The 25,403-nt window shown below is 45.5% G+C and overlaps 1 protein-coding gene across 4 annotated transcripts in view; it reads right to left on the bottom strand.

The window, feature by feature from the left end:
* Positions 1-25,403, bottom strand: part of CYRIB (CYFIP related Rac1 interactor B) — a 150,654-nt gene that overhangs the window by 102,113 nt on the left and 23,138 nt on the right. For 3 of the 4 annotated variants that reach the window (XM_082363114.1, XM_082363119.1, XM_082363122.1), the window contains exon 2: positions 12,017-12,069. Coding sequence is in view for 1 of the 4 variants with exons in the window: in XM_082363117.1 (XP_082219243.1) it covers positions 12,013-12,069 (57 nt within the window). In the remaining 3 variants the exon portion in view is untranslated. Of the gene's footprint in view, positions 1-12,012; positions 12,070-25,403 lie in introns of all 4 variants that reach the window. The other variant, XM_082363117.1, reaches the window with a different exon arrangement.

The following is a 25,403-nucleotide window of genomic DNA, read 5'->3' as shown; positions in this document are numbered from 1 at the left end:
CAAAAGCTATTAGTAACTGAGACTATGAGTTTGTTAATTCTCGATCCCCAAGACCCAAAACATAGTAGCCAACTGAAGAGAAATGTGGATAGGTAAATTCATTATCATCACTAATTACCTTAGAAGTGAAAAGCAGACGCAGAAACTCGAAAAGTACAGCATCTAAGTTGAAAACCTTATGGGTCAAGTGTTTACCAACCATCATTTTGATTTCCCTCTTTTTGTTCCTTTCTCTCAGGATGAAATTACGTCTGCTGGGGTGGAAGTGAGATCAGGAGATCTATGAACAAAACAAGGGCCTTTCACCTGGCAGCAAAGCACAAGACATGCACGCTGGGTGCAGGCAACAGTATGAACACAGACATTTTGCCACCAGCACACAAGCAAAATCATCTCCTGCTCTGTTGGATGCTAAGGCTCTGCAGAGTCTGGAGAAAACTAAAAATCCAACTTGTTTGCCCTTGTTTGGGCCGTTTAATTTAGGAATCACTCTGGCTTTACATAAACTCTTTACCAAAAAATGTATTCTGTGCTGTGAACACTCACGTTAACTTGGGGCCCAGGGGAAGGAAGCATTGTATATGATTACATAATAGTTACTCTATTATTTTAAAACCAAATGGAAGCCTCAGGCAGCAAAGTCAAAAGGAGAGAGAAATCATTTTTGTAAAACTATCTGAATGCAACCATCTCTCCTGATGCATTGTGAGCTAACAATTGTTCTGCTTTTCTCAGAAGCTCATTCAATTATCTGTTGCTTATCTGGACCAGGGAGAGGGGTTTTCCTCCCATTTAGACTTAGTTAAAGAAAAAAAGCAGGCAGGATCCCTCTAATAAAAGCCTGAAATGAAAAGCAATAACTACTCCCAAGGCCCTGCTTATTGTGGAGGAGTCATTAGAGGAAGCTTTGAAGGGTTTTTGTTAATCTATTTTCACTACATCACAAAAAGGAGAGGAAGAAATGTGGGATCCACAGTCTCAAAACACCTTGCTTCCCTCTCCTAGGTGTGCAATTGCCAGCAAGCCACTTAACCTCTCTGAACTTGTTTGTTCACCTGTAAAATGGAAATACCTGCTTGACAAGAACATTATAAGAACTGAGAAAACATGTAATGTGCCTAGCCTTCAACAATGTAAACACTCCTTCCTCTGATCGCTGCCGAACTCTCAGGAAGCTCACTAGAATGGGAGCTTTTTAAGAGAAGGGACAATGCCTTACTCATCTTTCTATACCCAGATCCTAAACGCTGCCCCTTAGAGAGAGCAATTGCTTCTTTAACATCTGTTCCATTCCTGTCCCACCAAGCAGCATCCCTCATTCATTCACACCTCATCTCCAATTCCAGGGGTGGGTCCGGAATGGTCTAAGCCAATCAGTGTTATCCCATTTCCTCTGCCACCGTGATTGGTTGAGAGATAGGGCGTGTCCTGAGACGATCCAATCCGAGGGAAGCTCAGAAATTTTGTTCAATGGCTCCGGGGAGAGATGGTAGCTCTTTCTTCCCTGGATGTAAACAAGCAAGCGTGCGTTCTGAGAGGTACCAGCAGCCAGGCCACCACACAGGACAGCTCTCCTCTGTACTTCTTAGAGCACGTGTATTCTACGTGGTGTCTCCTGGTGCTGAACAATACAGAAGCCCTGCTGGCAGCCCTCTTACTATTATGAAGGGAGTCACCAGAGAATAGAGCCAACAGACAGAAGTGCAGAGCCAAGAGAATCACAAAAAGAGGAAGCTGGAGCCCTGATCAAAGTGTCCCTGAAACCTACATTACCTCTCCATTTTTTGGTTATGTGAACCATTCAACTGCTTCTATCAATTAACCAATCTGAACTGGGTTTTCTGTCCCTGGCAACTCAAAGCAGCCTAATACACCCTCTTGCAGGGCTGAATGAATCACTGAACAGAGAATTGTGCAGAAACATTATCGCTCTTTCAGTGACTTAACTCAGACTTCAAGTTCCCTAGGAGCAGGAGCCCTCATTGGTCTTGGTCATCCCATATCCAAGCGCCTGACAGAGTTTCTGGACCCTGGTCCTCGATAAATACTTTTTAAAATAAGTGAATGGAATGAAACCAAAGCACCTGGGGCTTCAGAAGCTTCCAGGGCCCCACTCCCCAGATGTGTCTCGATCAGAGGAGCATGAAGAGGAAGCTCGTAGGATTTGGAGCCATCAGATAGGCCTGAGCTCAAGTCAAAACTCCAAATGAACTTCAGCTTCCTCCCCTGTAAGATGAGGATAATAATACCCATCTTCCTGAGCAAGAGGAGCCATGCGAAAGCACTCAGGGGAGGCCATACTCAGGAAATACGTATTTCCCTCCTTCCATTCAGCTAACCCTGCTTCATACTGTGGGTTCTGATCCGGAGTTCAGAACATAGAGTCATCATATGGACATGATGGTGGGCCACACCCCAGATCACTCAGCAGAGCCAGCCTTGGGACAGGTAACACACACCCTGAGCCTCCCATCCTTCGACACAAACCCACTCCCTTTAGGAGAGGGGTCTTGGGCAGAAGGCATATATAAAACCAGGTTGTCCAGCTTTCTGGCTGTGGTGCTTCCTTTTGGCTTTGCTGTTTGCTTCCTCTCACAAGGGGTGTGAGACTTGTGCAACTGGCAGTATCCCAGATCTGCACATCCCTAGAGGCTGTTGATTCAACCATTTACAGTGATGCAGAACTCAGCTCAACTGGCAGCTCCAAGAGGGGCAGGAACCTTGCTTCATTCACTGGGCTACCCCCAGCACCCACAAAACACCCAGTGAAGTATTTCCTGAGTACATGAATAAAGACGAATGTGTGGATAAACAGAGTGATGAAATCAAGATTCTCGAATAAAACTGTAGTAAAACCCTGTTAGTTAGTACACAGACTGCTGGTTATGCAGCAGGTAAATCAAAGACCAAGGAATGAGAGAGGGCTTCTGAGGCTGACAGGTGTGGACCAAATTCTGGTCCTAGAATTCTAGTGACTACTCCTGGGACCTCAGGCAAGTTCCTAAACTCTCTAAGCCAGTTTCTCTCTGACAAACACAACTACCAAGATTAGATAAGAATTTTTAAATGCATCTGTAAAACAGGGAGAAAAGATTGAGAGAATATACATCAAAATATTAATAGCAATTAGCCCTAGGTAGTTAGATTATGGAAGGACTTTTATTTTTCTCTTTTCTTGTGCATTTTTGGATTTTCTATAATGAACATAAATTGGTGGTCTAATAAAAATAAAATGAAAATAAAAGTAGGGTGGTGGCAATTAAAGCATCTAGCCTAGAACCTATGACACAACGTAGGAACCCAGCAAATGTTTCGTCCCCATGAACACCCTTCAGACATTCGGAAACAGCCATCATATGTCTCCTATTTCTTGTTAAGTATCTCGGCTAATTTAATGTCATCCTTACATGACTTGATTTCAAGGCCCTCTTTTATCCTCCTCTCTGCAAAGGCTCCATCTGTTAAAACCTCACTCCGGGTATCGTATAACCAGCTCACAGAATCAGTAGCAGCTCTTGTTTGCTCATTCATCTGTTAATTCATTCACTGGGTAAACACTGATTAAAAACCTACTATATTGGACATCCTTGCTTTTGCCTAACCCCCGTTCACAAACGGTTCCCAGATTTTCTCAGGGAACATCTGCCTTCCCTCATTCTCAGTTCTTGGGCTCTGGGAGGTGCAGACCCGACCCCAGCTTCTTCAGGGGACGGACATTTGATCCAAGGTGGCCAGTCAGGGCATCTCATTCACCTGGCCACAGGGATTGGTTAGGAACGGGCACCAATCAGGGAAGACCAATCAGAGACATTAAGACTTTTGTTGAACTGTTGGGTAAGTGGCCTTTTCTCCCCTGCTGCTAGAACTGCTGACAGGTATCTTGCCACCACGATCCAAAAAGAAATAGTAGGCAGCGCTGAGAGATGGAGAAAACCTGTGTAAGCCTTAGCAACACCGTCTAAGCCTCCATGCCTTCAGTTCCATCCCTGGACTTTGCAGCTACATAAACCAGCAAATCCCCTTTCTGTGGAAGCCAGTTCAAGGTGGGGTTCTGTTACGAGGTCAAAAGAATCCTAACTCATGAAATTTGAAGTGCCGTGACATAAGCTGCGTGCTGGCTATAAACAGATGAAGCGAGAGGATCCAGGCCATCTTTCTTGGCACTTGGTCTGAGGTGGAGATAGCTACAAACAACTACAATTATTCAAAGCCAGTAGAACTTCCCTGGCAGTCCAGTGGTTAAGACTCCGCGCTTCCACTGCAGGGGCCATGGGTTCGATCCCTGGTCGGGGAAGTTCCGCGTGCCGCGCGGTGCGGCCAATAAATAAATAAGTAAATAATAATAACAACAAAAGGGCATTAAAAAAATAAAGCCAATAAGATAATTGCTTGAACTAAATACTACACAAAGCAATGCTCAGAGTAATGGGAGCACAGGGAGGAGGAGTCAGGGTGGGCCTCCTGCAAGAAACAGCATTTCAACTTCCTCTGTATCTTCATTCAGGCAGTGAAGATAGAATTACTGTTTGGGGAAGTCAACACGGTTGATACACAGTCATCTCACAGTAAACTAAAAGCACTACATCCCACATTGCAGCATGGCCAATGATACTTAAAGCACTAAAGGGTGCCCTCTGGATGAGCCCACAAAACAGCAACAGCCGAGAGCAGGGTCAAACGGCCCTCCCTTGCAAGAATTTCACCCCAGTGTTACAGATGATGTCACACTCTTAAATAATATTCAGGTCAGGTTTTGTGATTTTGATTCCATGAACTTAAGTTTTGACTCCAGTTTTTCTGCCCGTTTGGATTACTGTTGAACAAATCACAAAAACATTACAGCAGGGGCTTCCCTGGTGGCGCAGTGGTTGAGAACCTGCCTGTCAATGCAGGGGACACAGGTTCGATCCCTGGTCTGGGAGGATCCCACATGCCGCGGAGCAACTAGGCCCGTGCGCCACAACTACTGAGCCTGCGCTCTAGAGTCCATGAGCCACAACTACTGAGGCCCGTGCTCCTAGAGCCCGTGCTCCGCAATGAAGAGTAGCCCCCGCTCTCCACAACTAGAGAAAAGCCCCTGCTCAGCAGCAAGGACCCAATGCAGCCAAAAATAAATAAATTAAATTAATTAATTAAAACAGAAACATCACAACAGCCCTCTCAAGATGAATAACCTATTTACTGAATTTATTACCAAATGATGAGAGAGAGAGAGAGAGCGAGCAAGCCTCTGGTTCCATAAAACATGTCATGATGGGCTAGAAACGTGGCTGATTGCTGAAAACAACAAGGACAACAATGAAAGCACCTCTGGGAACATCTATTTTGCTAAGAAAGGCCCTGAAGGTCCCTCTTTTTAAGTGAACAGAGCCAATGTCTCTTAGATCTTTGATGATGTGAACTCAACAGGAGAGTTGTGAAGATAAAATAAGTCAGAAAAGGAGGACAGCGCAGGACAAATTCTCCTTGCCTTTGTGGTTTCTAAACACATCAGCGATTCATTTGGTCCAGAAACACAGCTCCAACTTTCCAGAGCAAAGAATCTTAGAGCTGGAAAAATTAACACTGATAGAACACTTCCAGGTGGTCTCAAGAGAGATTCCGGGGATTAATGGCAGGAGGGAGAGAGGCTTGAGATGCCTTGCAGATAACTGGGATTGCTAAGAAGCAGCTTGGTTCCCTCTGTTCACAAAGCACTTTTAAGATTGCTGTTGAATTCCACTTCTTCTCCTTGCGTGCCACATGACTTCCCACAAAGACTTTACCTCCCCTCTTCCTGAAAATGGGATTATTGTTTATCACACACTGACCAGGCCACTACTAGAGTCCAGGAAGAGTCAGACAATGGAGAGACCCACAGCGTATGACAACACGGGCAAGTGCCTGGTCCTTGGCATGTGCTCAATAAATGCTGGGGATCAGCAACCCATGGAGACCTGCCAATCTCCCCTAAAAATAAGAGGGGTTTGGGTTGAAAGCTCCCAAAGTGAAGTTTTTGTTAATTAGTTTGTTTTAAACAACAACAAAAATATCATATGCTTATGCTTAAAAAAAAAAAAAAATTTTTTTTTTGGTTGCTCTCTGCGGCGTGTGGGATCTTAGTTCCCCGACCAGGGATCGAACCTGCGCCCTTGGCAGTGAAAGCGCAGAGTCCTAACCACTGGACCGCCAGGGAATTCCATAAAAATTTTTTTTAAAAAAAGGATATACAGTAAGATATCCTCCATCCACCCCAGACCCACCATTGCCTCAGCTTTTCCTCAAAAGTTAAACAGGGGGGCTTCCCTGGTGGCACAGTGGTTAAGAATCCGCCTGCCAGTGCAGGGGACACGGGTTCGAGCCCTGGGCCGGGAAGATCCCACATGCCACGGAGCATCTAAGCCCATGCGCCACAACTACTGAGCCTGCACTCTAGAGCCCGCAAGCCACAACTACTGAACCCACATGCCACAACTACTGAGCCTGCATGCCACAACTACTGAAGCCATGTGCCACAACTACTGAAGCCCACATGCCTAGAGCTCATGCTCTGCAACAAGAGAAGCCATGACAATGAGAAGTCTGCACACCACAACAAAGACCCAACACAGCCAAAAATAAATAAATTAATTAATTAATAATAAAAAAAGAATGCATCCTGGAATAAATGGATAAAGAAAATGTGATCTATTATATATATGTATATAATGAACTATTACTCAGCAATAAAAAAGAAGGAAATCTTGCCATCTGCCACAGCATGGATGGATTACGCTAAGTGACATAAGTCAGAGAGAGACAAATACCGTGTTATCTCACTTATACGTGGACTCTAAAAAACAAACAAACAAAAAAATCCCTAATCATAGATGCAGAGAACAGATTGCTGGTTGCCAGAATTGGGGGTTAGGGAGTGGGAAATATGGGTAAAGGGGGTCAAATGTACAAATTTCCAGTTCTAAAGTACATAAATCATGGGGATGTAACGTACAGTGTGGTGACTATAGTTAATAATACTACAGTCCATATTTGAAAGTTGCTAAGAGAGTAGATCTGCAAAGTCCTCAGCACAAGAAAAAAAAATGTTGTAACTATGTACGGTGATGCATATTAACTAGACTTACTGTGGTGATCATTTCACATTATATCCAAATAGGGAATCATTATGTTGTACACCTGAAGCTAATATAGTGTTATATGTCAACTATAAAGAACACCTCAATTAAAAAAAAAAAGAATGGGGACTTCCCTGGTGGCACAGTGGTTAAGAATCTGTCTGCCAGTGCAGGGGACACGGGTTCAATCCCTGGTCCGGGAAGATTCCACATGCCGCGGAGCAACTAAGCCCGTGCGCCACAACTACTGAGCCTGAGCACCTAGAGCCCATGCTCCGCAACAACAGAAGCCACCACAATGAGAAGCCCACGCACCACAAGGAAGAGTAGCCCCTGCTCACTGCAACTAGAGAAAGCCCACACACAGCAACGAAGACCCAACGCAGCCAAAAATAAAATAAATAAATTTACATATATTAAAAAAAAGAATGCATCCTGGAGATGATTCCTTCTTGGTATATACGACCTACTACTTTAAACGGTGGCCCAGTATTCTCCTGTAAGGATACACCATAATCCCTTCGATCAATCCTCTCCTGACATACATTTATTTCAGTTGCTTCCAGGGTCTTGCTACTTCAAACAATGCTGCAATGAACATACATTACACACATCTTCACACACATGTGCAACTACAGGAAAGATGAGATTTATAAGATAAAACCCTTGAAGTGGAATTGCGGGGTCAAAGAGTACTTGCACTTAAAATGTTGGCAGATGGTGCTGAATGGCCTTCAAAGAGCTTGGACTCACTTTCATTCTCACCAACAGTGTCATAAGGATGCCAGTCTCTCCACACACATTCACAAAATGTTTTCTTGTTTCTTAAATTCAAGGGAAGAAAGCGGGGGCAGAGCTCCACTCTTGTCCCACTGTCTCTTCCTGCCCCTGTGATATTACACAGGATACTACTACTTCCTGAAAATTCTGTCCCTTGGATGCACAACCCAGAGATCAGAGCTTAAAACAGAATGAACATCAGACCCACTGGTGTGCTGAGCTGGCTCAGACTGGCTCGAAAGAGCCAACTATGCACATCTCTTCCCAAGGCCATGTTCAGTGACATTATGTCGGTAGCTTGAACTTGGTCGTGGTGGAAGTATTTATACCATAGAAATCGGTAAATGCTACAGTCAGGGCTTCTTTTCTTTCCCCCAGAGAGACCTTTGTCAAACATCAGCCCATCAATGCATACTACAGTGGAAACTGAGGCTCTGCTACCCTTCTTTGAATATTTCTGCCCTCAATAGGGTCACAAGTTCTTGGAACCTAAGGACTGGAGGAGATCTGAAGGGACAGCTAATTATTCTGTCTTCTAATGATGCCTCTCCCCTAGTCCCTGTGCTGAGACCTAAGTAGTACCCTCTCCTTCTCTCCTCCATGCCTCTCTACCATATTCCCATCTCTCTATAACTTATTGCTTATTCTTGATGATTTTCTACAGTGTAGTAATTGCAAACACAGACTCTAGGCTACACTAGACAACCGCGGGTCAAATCTGAGCTCCATCATTACCAGCTCTGTGACTTTGGGCAAGTGGCTTGAACTACTACACCTTAGTTTCTTCATCTGTAAAATACAGATGATAATGATAATGCCTTCCTTATAATTTTGTTCTGAAGATTAAATGAGTTAATGCAAGGACACAGAACAGTGTCTGGCACATACTAAGGACTTAACATATGTAAACTGTTATTATTGTCTTCCAGTTCACTAATTATCTCTTTCACTATGTCTAGTCTGTCAGCTAACCCTTTTGTTAGATTTTAATTTCAATGACTATTTTTCATTTCCATGTGGCAGCTTTTCAAATCAACCTATTCTTTTTCCGTCTTTCATTACATTTTTGTATCAGCTTTAGTCTTTAATCATTTTAAAATATACTGGCTTGGGACTTCCCTGGTGGCACAGTGGTTAAGAATCTGCCTGCCAATGCAGGGGACACAGGTTCCATCCCTGGTCTGGGAAGATCCCACATGCCACAGAGCAACTAAGCCCACGAGCCACAACGACTGAGCCCGCATGCCACAACTACTGAAGCCCATGCACCTAGAGCCCGTGCTCTGCAACAAGAGAAGCCACCAAATGAGAAGCCCGTGCACCACAACGAAGAGTAGCCCCCGCTTGCCACAACTAGAGAAAGCCTGCGCTCAGCAACGAAGACCGAACGTAGCCAAAAATAAATAAATTTTAAAAAATAATAGTTAAAATGAAAAAATGATACTTTAAAAAATATATATATACTATCTTATAGTCTCTTTTAGATGGTTCTATTACCTTCAACTCAAAGTCATTCATTTCCTGAATAGTCCATATGATTTAATTGTGAACTCATCCTAGGGTTCTTTCTGTAGGAGTCCTGTTAGGTCTGGGTTGCTGAAGTATCCTTGTGGAGTGATTGTGTGTTTGTGCTAGGGATTCCCACAGTAGGCAGCCAGTTTTTATGTTAATTTCTCAGCTTGAGGAGTTCTCATATCTTATGACAATAACAATATAGATTTCACAACCACATACGGTACAGCCCCAGGTTTTTCATTTCTTGCTGGTGACTTTTTTCCACTCAAAACAAGCTTCCTCTCTGTTTCTCCAGACAGTGGAGTTTTTCTAGCCCCTTTTCATGAAGACGTGTAATGTTTAACGCTCCTCAGGTCCACCTTGGATCCAGGTCTCACTTCTAGACCCACTGTGGTCTTAAAACCTTAACTCCCAGACTCTACAGCCTCCATCTGGGTGCAAAAGCCCCATAAGCTGTCAGGCTTTCAGCTCACATAACCATTTGGCTTAGATTTCTCTCTTCATTTTTGACACTTGTGGACTTCCCTTTCTGATGAGCTCCCCTAGATATAGTTGTTGTATTTCAGTCAACTCTGTGTTCCTATCAGGAAGGAGTCACACAAGTCAGTCCGCCATGTCGCCAAAAGTGTTCCAGGTCACCAAGTCTAATACACCCACTTACCCATGCTGGAGTTCTGTCCACGTTACAACTGCCTCTTACTCAAGGGTTAGCCTCTAAAGTCTACTTGTAATATGAAAATGGAAGGGCATCAGAATTCCCCTTGAAAATCCCATAATAAAGCCTCATCATGGAGACAGAAAAACCATCTCTCATTAAGTGCAACACAGCCAGTTTTTTCTTCAGCACTGGATTGGGTTTCTTAGGTTGAGCACAAGAAGAAATAGCCAGCTTGGATTTCGGGGCCATGTTGTATGATAATTAAAATCTATAAATATGAGAAACACACTCGAGAGCACAAGATGCTCACCCCCTAAAAAGCCATCGGAACAAAGACCAACAGAAGAACAGCAGATCTGTGTCTCCCATTCAGCTCACTCCAAGAGAGATGCCTGCTTGGTGGAAAGACAGGGTCACCCACGCTATTGAAAGTGTGATTTTTACCTCTATTTTGTTTTTGTTTGTTTGTTTTAATTTATTTATTTTATTTTTGGCTGTGTTGGGTTTTCATTGCTATGCGCTGGCTTCCTCTAGTTGCGGCGAGCAGGGGCTACTCTTCGTTGCGGTGCGCGGGCTTCTCATTGCTGTGGCTTCTCTTGTTGCAGAGCATGGGCTCTAGGTGCGCGGGCTCAGTAGTTGTGGCTCGTGGGCTCTAGAGTGCAAACTCAGTAGCTGTGGCGCATGGGCTTAGTTGCTCCGCAGCATGTGGGATCTTCCAGGACCAGGGCTTGAACCCGTGTCCCCTGCATTGGCAGGCAGATTCTTAACTACTGTGTCACCAGGGAAGCCCTCTATTTTGTTTCTGTGGAGCAAGTATATATGGATCTGGATAGGATAGAAGCAGGAACCTATGCTATAATAGACATGATCTGACTTCTATAAGTCAGGATAGTGGCTATCTCCAGGGGCAGTACTAACAGCAAAGGGGCATGAGGGAACTTATGTGATGGGAATACCGTTTATCCTGATCTGAGTGGCGGCTCAGTGAGGGCAACATGTTAAAAATTCATCAAGATGTATGATTAAGATGTGTGCATTCTATGGGTATGACTGAATCATTCTGCTGTACACCTGTAACTAACACATCATTGTTAATCAACTATACTCCAAAATAAAATTAAAATTTTTAAGAAAGATGTGCATTATGCAGTCTGTAAGTCATACCTCAACTAAAATAAAAGTTAAAGGCATGCAGGAGAGACTGCTGGATAACATTCTGCCAGTTCTGTCTCCGTTCTATGGCTAAGCATCTCCAGAGACTGGACAGTCAAATGGAGGGGAGTGAGGGTACCAGGAAGCTTAGGGAAAGGGCAGAAAAGGGAAGTGCCCTTTCGGGGGTAGAGGGCACCCAGGCTCACAGAATGGGTTTTCCGTGAGGGGCCTTACAAGAGCAGCAGGTTTACAGTGGTTAAGAGCACAAGTTCTCGAGCCAGACTGCTGCATGGGAATACTGAATCGACCCCTGCAATGGACTGTTTGTGTCCGTCCCCCCCCCCCCAGTATTCATATGTTGGAACCTAACCCCCCATATGATGGTATCTGGAGGTGGGGCCTTTGGGAAGTGATTAATTAGGTCATGAGGACGCAGCCCTCACGGATGGGATTAGTACCCTTATAAAAGAGACCTCAGAAAGCTCTCTTGCCCCTTTCACCATGTGAAGTTATAACACAAAGAACCAGGAAGTGGGCCTCACCAGACACCGAATGTTCCAGCACCTTGATCTTGGATTTCCCAGCCTCCAGAACTGTGAGAATTAAATTTCTGTTGTATATATGCCACCCAGTCTATGGTACTCTGTTACAGCAGCTTGAACGGACTAAGACAACCCCTTACCAGTGGAATGAACATGGGCAAGGTTACTTCTCTTCTTTGAACCTCAACTTTCTAGGGCTGTTGCGAAGCTTAAGATAATTCAAATGAAGCTCTTAGTTCTGAAGCCGGGTGGTCAAATCCAGCTCTGTTACTTACCAACTTGGTAACCTTGAACGAATTACTCAAACTCCAGGCCTCAGTTTCTTCTCCTGTAAAACAGAGTTATAGCAAGGATTAAGCAAGTCACAAGTTTCCAGCACACAAAAAAGCCTCCAGTAAATCCTAACCACTGTTGATTTTTCCTGTACCAGGAATAACAACCCAGTATAGCATTTCTATCCAACAGCATTTCAATCCAAATAACATTTCTCCCGACCATTATAGTTTACAGAGCATGTTTCACAAACGTTTTTCTCATTTAATGTTCAAAATAGTCTTGTGTATTACAAATAAAGAAATGAAGATTCAAAAAAAAAAGAAGGAAATGGAGATTCAGAGATGTTAAGTAACTTGCTGAAGGTTGCACAGCAAGTAAAGAGCAAACCCAAATCAAACTCCTCTGATGAAGGCACAGTTTGGCTGGACTGCATTGTCCCAGGGACATAGAAGGCAGGGCCTGGCTGTCCTTTCAGACTCAGAATTCTAAGATAAAGGATGCTGGAACTCTGGGGTACCTCAGCAAGTCTTGGTCTCAGCAAAACACCCAGCTCAACTTGAGTTTGAACTGGTCTTAGTCATTCTACCCCTGAATCGCTTCCTGCTTTAGGTTTCTACACTGCAGAGAAAGGAAAACAAACATGTACATTACACCATCCTTGTCACCCTCAAAATCTCTTACAGTGACAAATACCTATGAATCAAAGGGAGTCTTCATAAAACCATAGTTAAACAATATCCCATTCGAACCCATTCACCAGCATTTAGTGTGAAGATAGGAGCAAGATCTGCAGTGTCTAGACGCTCTTATTATTGCCTGGAAGAATGCCCTCTTCTGGCCTTAATTTTGATTAAATCTTCAGCTGCCTTAGTGTTTTCTCTTTGCTTTTCATCGGAGGCTGAGACTACCGGAAGCCACTTAACCAGCCTCACTTTATTCACAAAAGGTTTGGGGGCCCTTCCTAATTGTCGTGGGAGAACATTATCAGCCGATCATGTCAACCACTCCTGCTACTTTGCCAGCAATCCTCTTGTTCACCAGTACAGGTTTTCTTTCCGTTGTTGCCTGAGTGTGGTTTAAAATTCTCTTTTAAAGAAAAATCACAAAACTGCCCAGTGGCCAAAGAAAAAGGGGATTTCACTTAAGAACCATTTAAACATCCTCACAAGCTAAGACCTCACATGTGTGCACACACTCCACACCCTGCGTGTATGCGCGTGCACACACCACACAACACACACGCGTACACAGATGCCCGGAGACATGATGACAGTTCTGACTCCACTCGCTATGTCTTGCAGCTACATAAAGGACTTTTTTTTCTTTCTTTCTGATTCTTTGACCAGATTTACAAAACAGAAAACAGGACAAGCTGCTGTTTACTTGGGAAAAATTTTAAGGTCCTGGGTGAAAGTCCTAGAAATTGGAAAAAAGCATACTAACTCTCACAAAACTTTTTTTTTTTTAAAGAACTATTTTTACATTATTTTATTTTTTTGGCTGTGTTGGGTCTTTGTTGCTGCACACGGGCTTTTCTCTGGTTGCGGCGAGCGGGGGCTACTCTTTGTTGCAGTGCACGGGCTTCTCATTGCAGTGGCTTCTCTTGTTGCGAAGCACGGGCTCTAGATGTGCGGCTTCAGTAATTGTGGCACGTGGGCTCAGTACTTGTGGCTCACGGGATCTAGAGCACAGGCTCAGTAGTTGTGGCACACGGGCTTAGTTGCTCCACGGCATGTGGGATCTTCTCAGACCAGGGCTGGAACCCGTGTCCCCTGCATTGGCAGACGGATTCTTAACCACTGCGCCACCAGGGAAGCCCCCAAAACTCTTTGTTTGGTTTTATTTTAAGAACATGAAGAGTAAGCTGGTCTTTGCATCACTTAGAGACAAACCCAGGAGATAGAGTATGTCTCCCCTAGAAGGAAAGTGTTCATCTCAAAACAAGGGTGACCTTCTTTCACTTCCTCTATATGGGCAGAGAGAACCAGGACCATGACTCCAGAAACTGGATCTGATCTTGTCTCCTTTTTAGGCTGATAGCATGGGCTCTAGTCCGCCTCGGTCTCCCAGAGCTGTGTGACTTTGGTCAAGTCACTGAACCTCTCTGAGCTCCTGCAGCCGCTGCTGTCAAGTGAGGACACTCATTCATTCAAGAACTATCTACTGAGCACCTACGATGTACCAAGCATGTGGCCATGGGAATAATTCCAGGAATTAAACCATCCCAGCCACAAAGGGCTCTCATCGATTAGTGGGGCATTACAGGCTGACATGCAATTACAATGGAGTAACAAAAAGTATTACAACAGGGGTGAGTACAGGTGCTGGGAAATCACTGGAAAGGGTATTTAATTAACTCAGCAGGAGATGGAAAGTGATGGGTATAACAAAGACTTCCCCAAGGAGGTGTTATCTAAGCTGAGAACTAAAAGACAAGTTCGAATTTGCCCAACCGAGGGGATCCAAGCAGAATTGGCAGCACTTGCAAAGGCCCACAGACCAAATTGCTGGTTTACAAGGTCAAGCACAAGAGGTAGGAAGAGAGACATAGGATATGTAGGCAGGTGGGCTTGCCAGGGTAACTTGCCTGGACTAGATGACTCCCAGGGTCCCTCCCAGTCCTCAGGGCTAATTCTGGGGTCTTCTGAGAGCCCAGATCCTCCTCTTTTCCCGACAGCCCTTTCACCAGCACGGCCAAGTCCCTGAGTCCACTCCAGGGCACGAGGGAAGTCCCAAGCATCCCACATGGGCCCTCCTCCTTCCTCTTTCTTTTCCCTTTGAGAGTGACTAGGCAGTGACTCAAGGAGGGAACTGTCCTCTACTTGTCATTTGTTTCTAAAAAAATACACCCAGGGCTCACATACACAGTCAGTCATTTGACCAACCTTCTCCCACCCAGCCCCTGACCTAGCTGAAGAAACACTGGAATTATCTGTGTCCCTGTCTGTCTGCTCCAGGACACTTCCAGCTACCTGAGGGCTCACACTCTGTTTTGGTCATATCCTCGTGTCCCCAGCACCTGGTATTATTCCTGACTTATAGTAGGTCCTCAAAAACACATGCAGAACGAAAGGATTTCCTCTCTGCAAATGAGCACCCATCCAGAGCCGCCCCAGACAGCAGCTCTGTCTGAGGCCAGAGCAGGAAACCCAGAGACCCAGAGAGGTGCCAGCTCAACACTCCTCCGCCAGGGCTCGAAACCCAGAGACCCAGAGAGGTGCCAGCTCAACACTCGTCCGCCAGGGCTCTCTAAGCCACTCCAGGTGCTCAGCAAAGCCCCATCGGAAAACTAACAGCCCCCCTTACTTACCAATGAAGAACCTCAGGTCCGAAAGAATGATATGATTTGCTCCAGGTCTCTTAGCAAATGCAATATAATGTTTTTAAAAGGGGGACAATGTTCTTTCTTTTTCTTTCATCTTTCTTTCTTTTTTTTCTTTTTTTTTGGACAACGTTCTTAAATGGAAGGCTATGTAGTCACACCTACCAGAAACGTTGCTTATTTTAGGGGAAAATGCTTAATGTTCGCAGGTCTAACGGAATCTTTCCTTTATCTGACCGCCAATTACACCACACTTTCACAACTCCTGGGATTTTCTAGGCAGGACTAAAAGTTCCCACTAAAACAAATCTATTTATGAAGGTGACTAAAAAAATTTTTAGGGATTGAATATGTTCTTGGATTATGGATCATTTTTTAGGTCAAATCTCTATTATGTGATCCAGGCTATAAGAATTTTTAAAGAAAAGTTGAGCTCCCCAAACCACTTAGTTCCCTCTTGTTTTTTTAATGTTTTGATATTAACTTTACTGTGACAGCAAACACGATTTTTAAGGAGGCAATTTCGACCTATATAACCCCTCCATCAAAAGAATTCCTCATAATTCCTGTGTCCTCTTAAAGTTTTTTATTCACAGATCTATACTGTGTACATACATATGTATTTCATTTAAAGGAACTACCTTTAGTGTAGAAGTTCCTTAGAGTACGTTTTTCTTAAAAAAAGAAAACTTAGTATGCAAGTCACTGGCATGATGTTTCGGAAACCACCCCCGAGCAAAACCCAGGTGACAAATTAAGTGCACCTGGAAATTCTGGGTCTGAGACACTGAGGGTGACATTTTCTAGCCTGCTTCATTAAATCATTATTCTGACACTTCCCATATCCCAGTTAATAGGAAACAGACAAAGGAAAGCAGGTGTTTTACTTATATCCACCCGGCACAGCAAACTCCCAAAGTTTGCAATAGTTGCTAATTGCTGAAGAGTTTAAGGCAATATTTTTCTGCCAGTGAAATAACATCTCAAACAGCCTAGCATAGTGGTTCTCACCCCGGCTCAACCAGAGCTCACAGCGGAGGGAGGAAAACCTTTAAAAATACTGCTGCTGGATCCCAAGCCTGCACAATTAAACAGACTCTCTCAGGACGAAACCCCAGCACTACAGTTTTCCAAAGATCCCCAGGTGATTGTATGGTGCAAACAGGACCGTAAAGCAGGGGCCTAGGATAACTCATTAGTCAAAGGAAGCCCATGGGAAATCTTATCTGGAAGTGAAAAATGCATGGTAATTAAATAAAACAGCAGATGTAAAAGTACCTAACAGGGCCTGTTACCCAGCAGACACTTAATAAATGTTAATTAAACAAAAAAATAATAATTCAAATAATTACTCCTTCTCCTCAGTAAATTCATCTTGTAATTTTATTGGCTTATCACATGCTGTTTTTTCTTAGCCATGATTCATTCTATCCCTGTTAATAAAATTAGAAATGTATACCCATAATCCTGTTCAATTACACGAGCTCTGTAGTATTTCCAACAACTCTTAATCACTTATTTAATAAAACTTTCCCCCAGAACAGTGGCTAATACATACTAAATACTCAACAAATGTTAGCTATTTATAAGAATTCATGATAATTCTCATAACTTAGGTTGAAACTTATTTTATACTATCTGGAGGACTTAGCAAGAACGTAAAAAAATTACCATGGCAATATTTAACAAACTTATAAAAACAGACTTTTAAGCACATCAATTCTTTCTATAAATTTGTGAAAAAAATATGAAATGTGATCACTGCACAGGTAGCTAGCTTATCTTGCACATTCAAGGGGGCCCTGCAAAAGTAACTTGTGAACACTCAGCAGTTTCCATAGCCACTTGAAAATGCTAACACTGCAATTAGTTCAAAGTGGTCTCTTAATCCGACTTTTCCCTACCACTGCCTCCCTGACCCTGAATTAGGAAGGCGATTTTTCTATATGTTCACATTACCCCTCAGTTCTAACTAAGAAACCAAAAATCTGTTTTAAAAAAAAGAATACAATTTCTTAATCAGGATGAGGAGGTCTTATTTAGAACATTTCCAAACCTCTTGTTGCCCCGCTCGGATGAATTACGGCCAGTCCGCATCTGTCTCGGGGTGTGCTAAGCAGGAGGGGCGTTCAGCAGCTAGGCTGGAAGACCTGCTGTGTTTGGCTCAGGGTTCACACTGTTAGCGGGAGACCCTTCCACCCCTCACACCTGAGCATGCTACCCTTTGCTTCCCTTTGCCTTCCATCTCCAAACATCGGCCATTTCGTGTTTTAAATCAACACACATGCAAAAATAATCATGACGTGCCCTTCTTTATAAGCATATTATACGTCAATAACAAGCACTATTGGTCTGAATGTTTACGTCTCCCCCCCCAAAATTCCAGTGTTGGAATCCTAAGCCCTCAGTGTGACGGTATTAGGAGGTGGGGCCTTTGGGAGGTCATGGGGGTGGAATCCTCATGAATGGGATTAGTGCCCTTGTAAGGGAGACACCAGACAGCTCCCTCACTCCTTCTGTCATGGGTGGAGGGCCCTTACAAGACCATGCTGGCGCCCGGATCTCAGATTTTCAGCCTCCAGAAAAGTGAGAAATAAATGTCTGTTGTTTATAAGCTCCCAGTCTGTGGCATTTTGTTATAGCAGCCTTGACAACTAAAACAACAAAGTCGAAAGTGACCACACATGGGCCTTTGGCTAGTAATAGCTTGGTTTGCTCAATAAGAATGTCGTGACTGACTGTCACATGCCAGGCAGCTCCAAAGGTGCCAGAGAGATGGACATGAGGACAGAGTTCCCATCTTCAAGGAGCTCAGGCTCCAAGGAGAGTGTGGATTGGCTACTGTGACACAGTGTGACTCTGACCCAAGGGCAACAAGGAAACGCAAAGGATAGGGTCACAGGGGCAGCCCTAAATATTTAGAATCAGAAATTAGGAAATAAAAATAAATAAGCACATAGGAGATAAATGGTTGTGGATAACAATGTTAAGATAACTACTGCAGCTTTCATCAATCACACCACCCTCTCGACGCCCATCACCTAAACTTATGCCACACTAAATCCTATGCCACTGTGTATTATCTGACAACACAGGGTTGCCACAAATCTTTACTTGTAAAAAACGCAATATCTTCAAAGCACGATAAAACAAGGTATGCGTGTACTCGAGCTTCTTTTATTCACATACTCTCTTCCCTGAGGTGGTAACCCTCTAAGTGGAAGGACTCTGACCTGACTCCAGAGCTCACCTTTCTCCCAAATCCAGGGCCTGAGATGTGGGGAGACACTGCTATTGTACTGAGCTGTTCTCTTTCAAAGATAATATTCAGCAATAACGTTTATTATCATTTCCCTCTGCATCCCTTCTCTCCTGGAACGATGGACCATTTTCAGGGTCGAATTCTGAAGCAGGATAAAATCCAAAACATAGTTTCTATACGTTGCTTAACCATTCTCCTTGCACAGGCTTATTTCAGCTGAAGATGTATACACATCTTACACTTTTTTCCAGAGTATCATGATCTACTGCTTATATATTTTACAATATTTTTAATGAAGCTGTAGTACTTGCAACTCTATGTCCAGGTAATAAATTTGCCTTTAACCTTAAAAAAAAAAATCCCTCATTTATGGGGAGTGGAGACACTACATAGTAGAGTGCTTACATGTTGGTAAATGTTCAAAATATTTTAAAGCTTTAACCAATCATTTCTTTAAACTAATGACATTAATTATTACTGTGTACTTTAATAAGTGGCCTGGGGGACTTCCCTGGTGGCGCAGTGTATAAGACTCCACGCTCCCAATGCAGGCGGCCTGGGTTTGATCCCTGGTCAGGGCACTAGATCCCACATGCATGCCACAACTAAGAGTTCACATGCCACAACTAAGGAGCCCTGGAGCCGCACTAAGGAGCCCGCCTGCTGCAACTAAGACCCGGTGCAACCAAATAAATAAATAAATATTTTTAAAATAAATAAAAATAAGTGGTCTTTTTTTTCTTTTTACGCTGCAGCTCAGCACATCACTGAGTTAAGAAATCTAACAAGAAGGTGAAGAAGGCAGACATAGAGAACAGACTTGTGGTTGCCAAGAGGGAGGGAGGGAGGGAGTGATGGATTGGGAGTTTGCAGTTAGCAGATGCAAACTCATATAGAGAAGGGATAAAAAACAAGGTCCTACTGTATAGCACAGGGAACTATATTCAATATCCTGTGATACACCATAATGGAAAAGAATATGAAAAAGAATGTATATATATGTATAACTGAGTCACTTTGCTGTACAGCAGAAATCAACACAACATTGTAAACCAACTGTACTTCAACAATTAAAAAAAATAAATTAAAAAAGAAGGTGAACAAGGAAGGAAAAGACCTCTTGGGAATTGAACAGCCAGACTCAATACCCTCTCAGGAAAAACCTCAATCCTGTGGGCTAGCCCTAGCCCTACCCTTTTCAAACTGGAGAAAAGGAAAGAAGCTCATTAACAGAGAAGCAAGGTAAAGATGTTGTTTCTGAAACACTGGAGAACCGATTATCAAACACTTTGTCAGCGTAGGGCTGTGTTACCTTTAAAGACATATCACAATTTACTTGAAAAAGTGACATTGGTGGAGCTAGAGAATATTATTGGGGGTATCTGGTCTAACTGCCTGGGTTTACAGGTGAGAGAATCTGAAGCATGGAAGGAAAGGAACATGCCTGTGGTGAAGACAGCAGGGTCAGAGCAGAGTCAGAACCATCTCCCAAGATTCCCAACTCCTAACTACCCAGGGCTGATCACTGAGCTTCCGCACACTTCCGAACTCCTTCACCTGGTTAACTGCATCTCGGATGTCCACTCTCAGCTCGGGTGTACCCCTCTTCAGACAGGCTTCAGGGCACACCGCACCTGACGCTCCCCTTTCTCAGAGCACTCTTCCCATTTTACCTGAATGATGCCGCCACTCCATCAGCTAGCTTCCCCCCGAACTTTCAGCAACTTTTTGTTCAACTCTGTGTCCTGGACCTGAGCACAGGCGTAACATCTACAGGGACACTGTGCCGTGAACAGAGTAACTGACTCGACTCAGGTTGCCTGGGAATTTTCCAGCTTTAACAAAGCAAGTCCCAAGTCTCAGGAAACCCCTCAGTCTCAGGCAAACCAGGACAGCTGGTGACCCTAATAGTGGATGTCAACAGGGTGAGACGGCCTGCTCACCACGTCCCCTCCTCTAACCATCCTCGGCCATACGTGCCAGGCCCGGAGCCCTGTCAGTGCCATTCGGTCACTCTAGCTCAGCACTACCTGATAGAACTTTCTGCAGTGCTGAAGATGTTCTGTACCTACATTGTCCAATACCACAGCACCAGCCCCATGTGACTACGGAGCAGCTGAACGCTGGCTAGTGTAACTGACTTTTTAATTATGCTTGATTTTTATTAATTTCTATTTAAATAGCCCCATAGGGCTAGCAGCCGCCGTATGGAACAGTTCAGCTCTGATTTTACATAACTGGAACTACAGTCCATCTCTGTGCACAGAAATGAGCTTTGAAGTCAGACCGACCTTGGTTCGAATCCTGACTCAGTCATTTGCAAATGTGTCACAACTCCTCGGGGAAGCTTGTTTCTCCCTCTGTAATCCTTGCAAATTTACTATGACACAATGTTCAGAAAGTGGCTGGCCCCTAGTAGAACTTCAAGAAATAGGATTTCTCTAGAAGCAGAGAAACCACATCTATGTAAAAATGCTAGAAGAATCTGATTCTGAACCCAAGAGTGCAAGCGCATCGTATCGACCAGATCTCCAACACCCCCGTCAGGCTTCTCATTGCGGTGGCTTCTCTTGTTGCGGAGCACGGGCTCTAGGCGTGCGGGCTTCAGTAGTTGTGGCACGTGGGCTCAGTAGTTGTGGCACGTGGGCTCAGTAGTTGTGGCTCGCGGGCTCTAGAGTGCAGGCTCAGTAGTTGTGGCACATGGGCTTAGTTGCTCCGCGGCACGCGGGATCTTCCCGGACCAGGGCTCGAACCCGTGTCCCCTGCATTGGCAGGTGGATTCTTAACCACTGCGCCACCAGGGAAGCCCCTAAACTCTGCACCCTCTTGCCTTTCTCTTCCCACAGGCCACCCTGGGCCAGCTGGCCCACCACCCTGCGCCTGGCCTGGCCTCTTGGGTGCCTGCACCGCCCTGGAGGACCAGGTGGCTGGCGGCATCACAGGTCATGCCCACCCCCATCCCCGAGTCCCCCAGAAATAATAAACGAGAAGTAACTCTTTCTATTCCTCGTTCTGGACTTCCTTAATTAAAGTCAAATATTTGCACACTCTCCAAGGCCTGTAAACCTGAACTGCTCACAGGAAAAAGAAAAAAACACTTGGGTGCAAGGAGAGTAAGTGCAGGCAGCAGCGGCCTCATTGAAGCTCAGAGGAAAGGGCAGCCGATGTGAATAACCACACAGCCCAGCTGAGGGTGTGGGGTGAGCAGGAGAGAGTTGCCATTTCCAGAGCAATCCCTGCCCCTCTCCATCGACCTCCACAAAAGTCAATGGCACACGCGCTCTGCGGGAGGCCCAGTGGAAATCCTCGGGGGTGTGAGTGTGAGGAGGGGTGGGGGAGGGTGCGAGTGAGAAGCAGCTTCTGCAGCCCCGCCCCAAGAGCCTCCACACCAGCCGGCAGCGTTCAGCTGCTTCATACCAGCATGGCTGCCCAAAAATACCGAAGGACTCCACACGGGTTGGGAGAGAGCTGCTGTCCGGAGCCCCTCTCCCCGGCTGGCCCTTCCCCAGAGCTCCCAGACCTCCCCCGGCACCCAGCCAGGGAAGGATTAACATCAGGCACTGTGGAAGCTTCCAGAAAGGACTCTGATGGGTGCCCAATGTTAAACATTCTGACCATCACCCCTGGGCACAGTTAAGGCTCATGAAAAAGGCAAATAACATTCTGAGGGATTCAGAAAAGGGACAAGGCCCTCAATAAATGTTTGCTGGAGGAAGAGAAGGAGAGACCGTTTCACGTGGCAGTAGCACTAGGACAGGCCACGGAACCACGGCCCCTCCCTCCCCCTGGGCCACGCACTCCACCCAAGGTCATGACACCACTGTCACAGAAGCCTCCCTGGCCAGGCAAAAGGAAAGTCTGCTGACCTCTCACCCTAACCCTAACCGTAACCAGGCAAGAGGAAACTTCTGGGCTCCTGCCCTGCCCAGCCTCCAGCCCCTCTGGGATGGCACCAGTGTCCTCTGGGGCATCCCCTGACCCTCCCCTCCATGTGCCCCAGGGGCTAGCATATCACCAAGGGGAGGGCTGTCAAAGCACAGAATCTTCCAGAATCAGTGGCTGCTACAAGAACAAGCATGTGACCAAAACTGGCCAGTAAGAGCCCTCTCAGGACTTCCCTGGCGGTCCAGTGGGTAAGACTCCACGCTCCCAGTGCAGGGGGCCCGGGTTCGATCCCTGGTCAGGGAACTAGATCCCGCACGCATGCCGCAACTAAGACCCAGCGCGGCCAAATAAATAAATAAATAAAAGAGTCCTCTCGAGGTTCAAGAATGGTCATGTGACCCTAACTGGCCAATAAGAACCTACTCTAGCACTTTGGCTGAAGGCACTAGGAAAGGGTGCCCTCCTCGCCCACACACAGGGTCGTTAACATGAAAGGCTGAAAGCCTGAACCCATCTCACAGGGAGAGACTGCCTGAGACACAAGGAGGGAGGAAAGCAGGGCCAAGAGACAGTGGGAGACAAAACCCGGCCAGCATATGGTTGGGCCCTGGTTCAGCCACTCCTGACCGTTTAGCGACTTGACACAGTAAATGATCTTTTTCAAACCTAGGCCAGCTTGAGTTTGGTTTCGGTCACGTGCAACCCAGAGCACTGACTGACACGTTCCTCAGTGGGTGCGTGAGAAGATGCTCATTGCTAGCCGGCCCCGCTTCTTGCCCTGGCTGCCATTTCTTGTGACTCTGTGGCTTGCTGGTGGCATCCGGGAGGCTGGCTCCAGGCCCTACAGCCTCCGCTCGCTGCAAACAGAGCACCCCTCTCGCTGGACCCCTAGACTCCGGTCTCTTGCTCTCCATCTCCCAAGCTACCACTAGCGACCTTTTCTTTCTCCTTTTCTTTTTTTTAAAAATTTTTAAGGCTTTTTTTTTTTTAGTTTTATTTATTTATTTATTGGCCAAGCAGTGGGGCATGCGGGATCTTAGTTCCCGGACCAGGGCTCAAACCCGCGCCTTCTGCAGTGGAAGCGCAGTCTTAACCACTGGACCACCAGGGAAGTCCCTAGTTACCTTTTGTAATACACAGATCCTGCAGTGGCCCCATACCTCCTGAGGATTATGATGCAAGTTCCTTGAACACAGCTCACGAGGCTGCCATCACAGGCCCCGATGACCTGTGTTCTCCACACGAACGCTCCGGTCCAGCCACACAGACCTACGCCGAGATCTCTCCCAGGTCCGGGCACTTGCACGCTCCACCAGATAGGAACAGTGTTTCCAAACCATCCCAGCTGACTACATAAGCTCTTCCAGAGCAAGGGTGACACCTCATGTTCTGTAACCCACATCCTGTCCACTGAGGTCACAGACCCTACTCTTCACAGGGGTTAAGTCAATGTTGAGAGAACTGCATAAACACAGCCTCTTCCCCTGACAGATGACTTTCAAGGCCCTCCCAAAAGCTTTCTAACACCCACGGAAGCCATAAAGTGGCTCTGAGTTAAGCCTTTGTTATGTAAATTAAAGCACCCCCCCCAAGTTTCCACTGAAAAATCAGCCAGCTGTGTAAATTTCATTCAAAGCCACAGGAAAAAGTCTATGGATAAAACGTCTCTTGACACAGAACATAAACAGACAGAATTTATAATTACAGAGAGTTCATTTCAAGAAAGATTTTAGAGAACTTCCAGTGCAACCTTCCCATTTTACAGAAGTGGAAACTGAGATTCCAAGAAGTGAAATGACACCCCAGGGTCACACAGTCAGGAGGCAGAGGAGCCAGGACAAAACACCAGGTTCTCTGCTTCCTGCCCCCCTAACAATTTATAAATAATAACCTTACTTTCATTTACTTTATTACACCACTAATTCATACACACTCACTTAAAAATGTGAGCCACAGAGAAGTTCTGTATGTATTTTCTGCTCTTTGCACCACATCTCACTGGGTCTCTGTTTCCTGGCAGAGCCGCTGGAGCCCTCCAGGCCTTAGACTTTGTGTGGTTTCTCACCCTCCCTGCTGCCCGTAAACAACGTCAACAGGGGCAACACAGACAATAAGAGTTGCTGGTTGTGCAATGAGAGGCAGCCTCTACTTCCTAAAGTGGGCCTAGGCAGTGGAGGGGGCACTCTGTAAAAATGTCTACCCACCCCTGGACCCAGCAACTTGTCATGAGGACATTCATTCATTACTCAGTGTGGGTTGTTTTGTTCTGTGTATGCCCCGTTCATCTCTAAAGAAAAAGCATCTTGCAGAGTGACAGTGATTTCAGAAACAGCCTGGAGTTTGAATTTCTGGTGGCTCCTTTCACTCACTGTGTGACCTTAGACAAGTCACTTAACCTCTCTGAGGCTCAGTTACTTCATCTTCAAAAAATGGCAGAAACACCATCCGCGGAACAGAGTTTGAGTCCCTCGGGCTCTAGTTAAGGGCTTGGCGGGAATTCCCTGACAGTCCAATGGTTAGGACTCTGTGCTCTCACTGCTGACGGCCCGAGTTCAATCCCTGGTCAGGGAAGTAAAATCCCACAAGGCACACAGCACAGCCAAAAGAAAAAAAGAAAGAAAGAAAAGGGGGGGCTTGGCCTCTCTGCTGACCTAGGTCATCACCTTGAATTCTCTAAGTCTTTCCCCTCCCGCCTCCCATTAACTGCTTAACTTACAGGCCACGATCCTCAGAGACCCGCTCAGACCAGGCCAGCCAACGCCATCCCATCCACACCTCCCTCTCATGCAGAGTCAGGTCCTAGGTGGCCGCCTTCCTGCCTGGGGACTAACCACTCCTTGGTCAGGTGCCCCCAAGGCCCTGTCAACTCCAGGGTCCAGCTCTACAACCTGGTCATCCAGGTCTGGCCAAGAAGCCC

This window comes from Balaenoptera borealis, assembly GCF_965194805.1.
Source record: "Balaenoptera borealis genome assembly, chromosome: 17".
NCBI classification, from domain to species: Eukaryota; Metazoa; Chordata; class Mammalia; order Artiodactyla; family Balaenopteridae; genus Balaenoptera; species Balaenoptera borealis.
The sequence above is the reverse complement of the archived record's forward strand: the minus strand, read 5'-3'. Positions and strand labels throughout refer to the sequence as shown.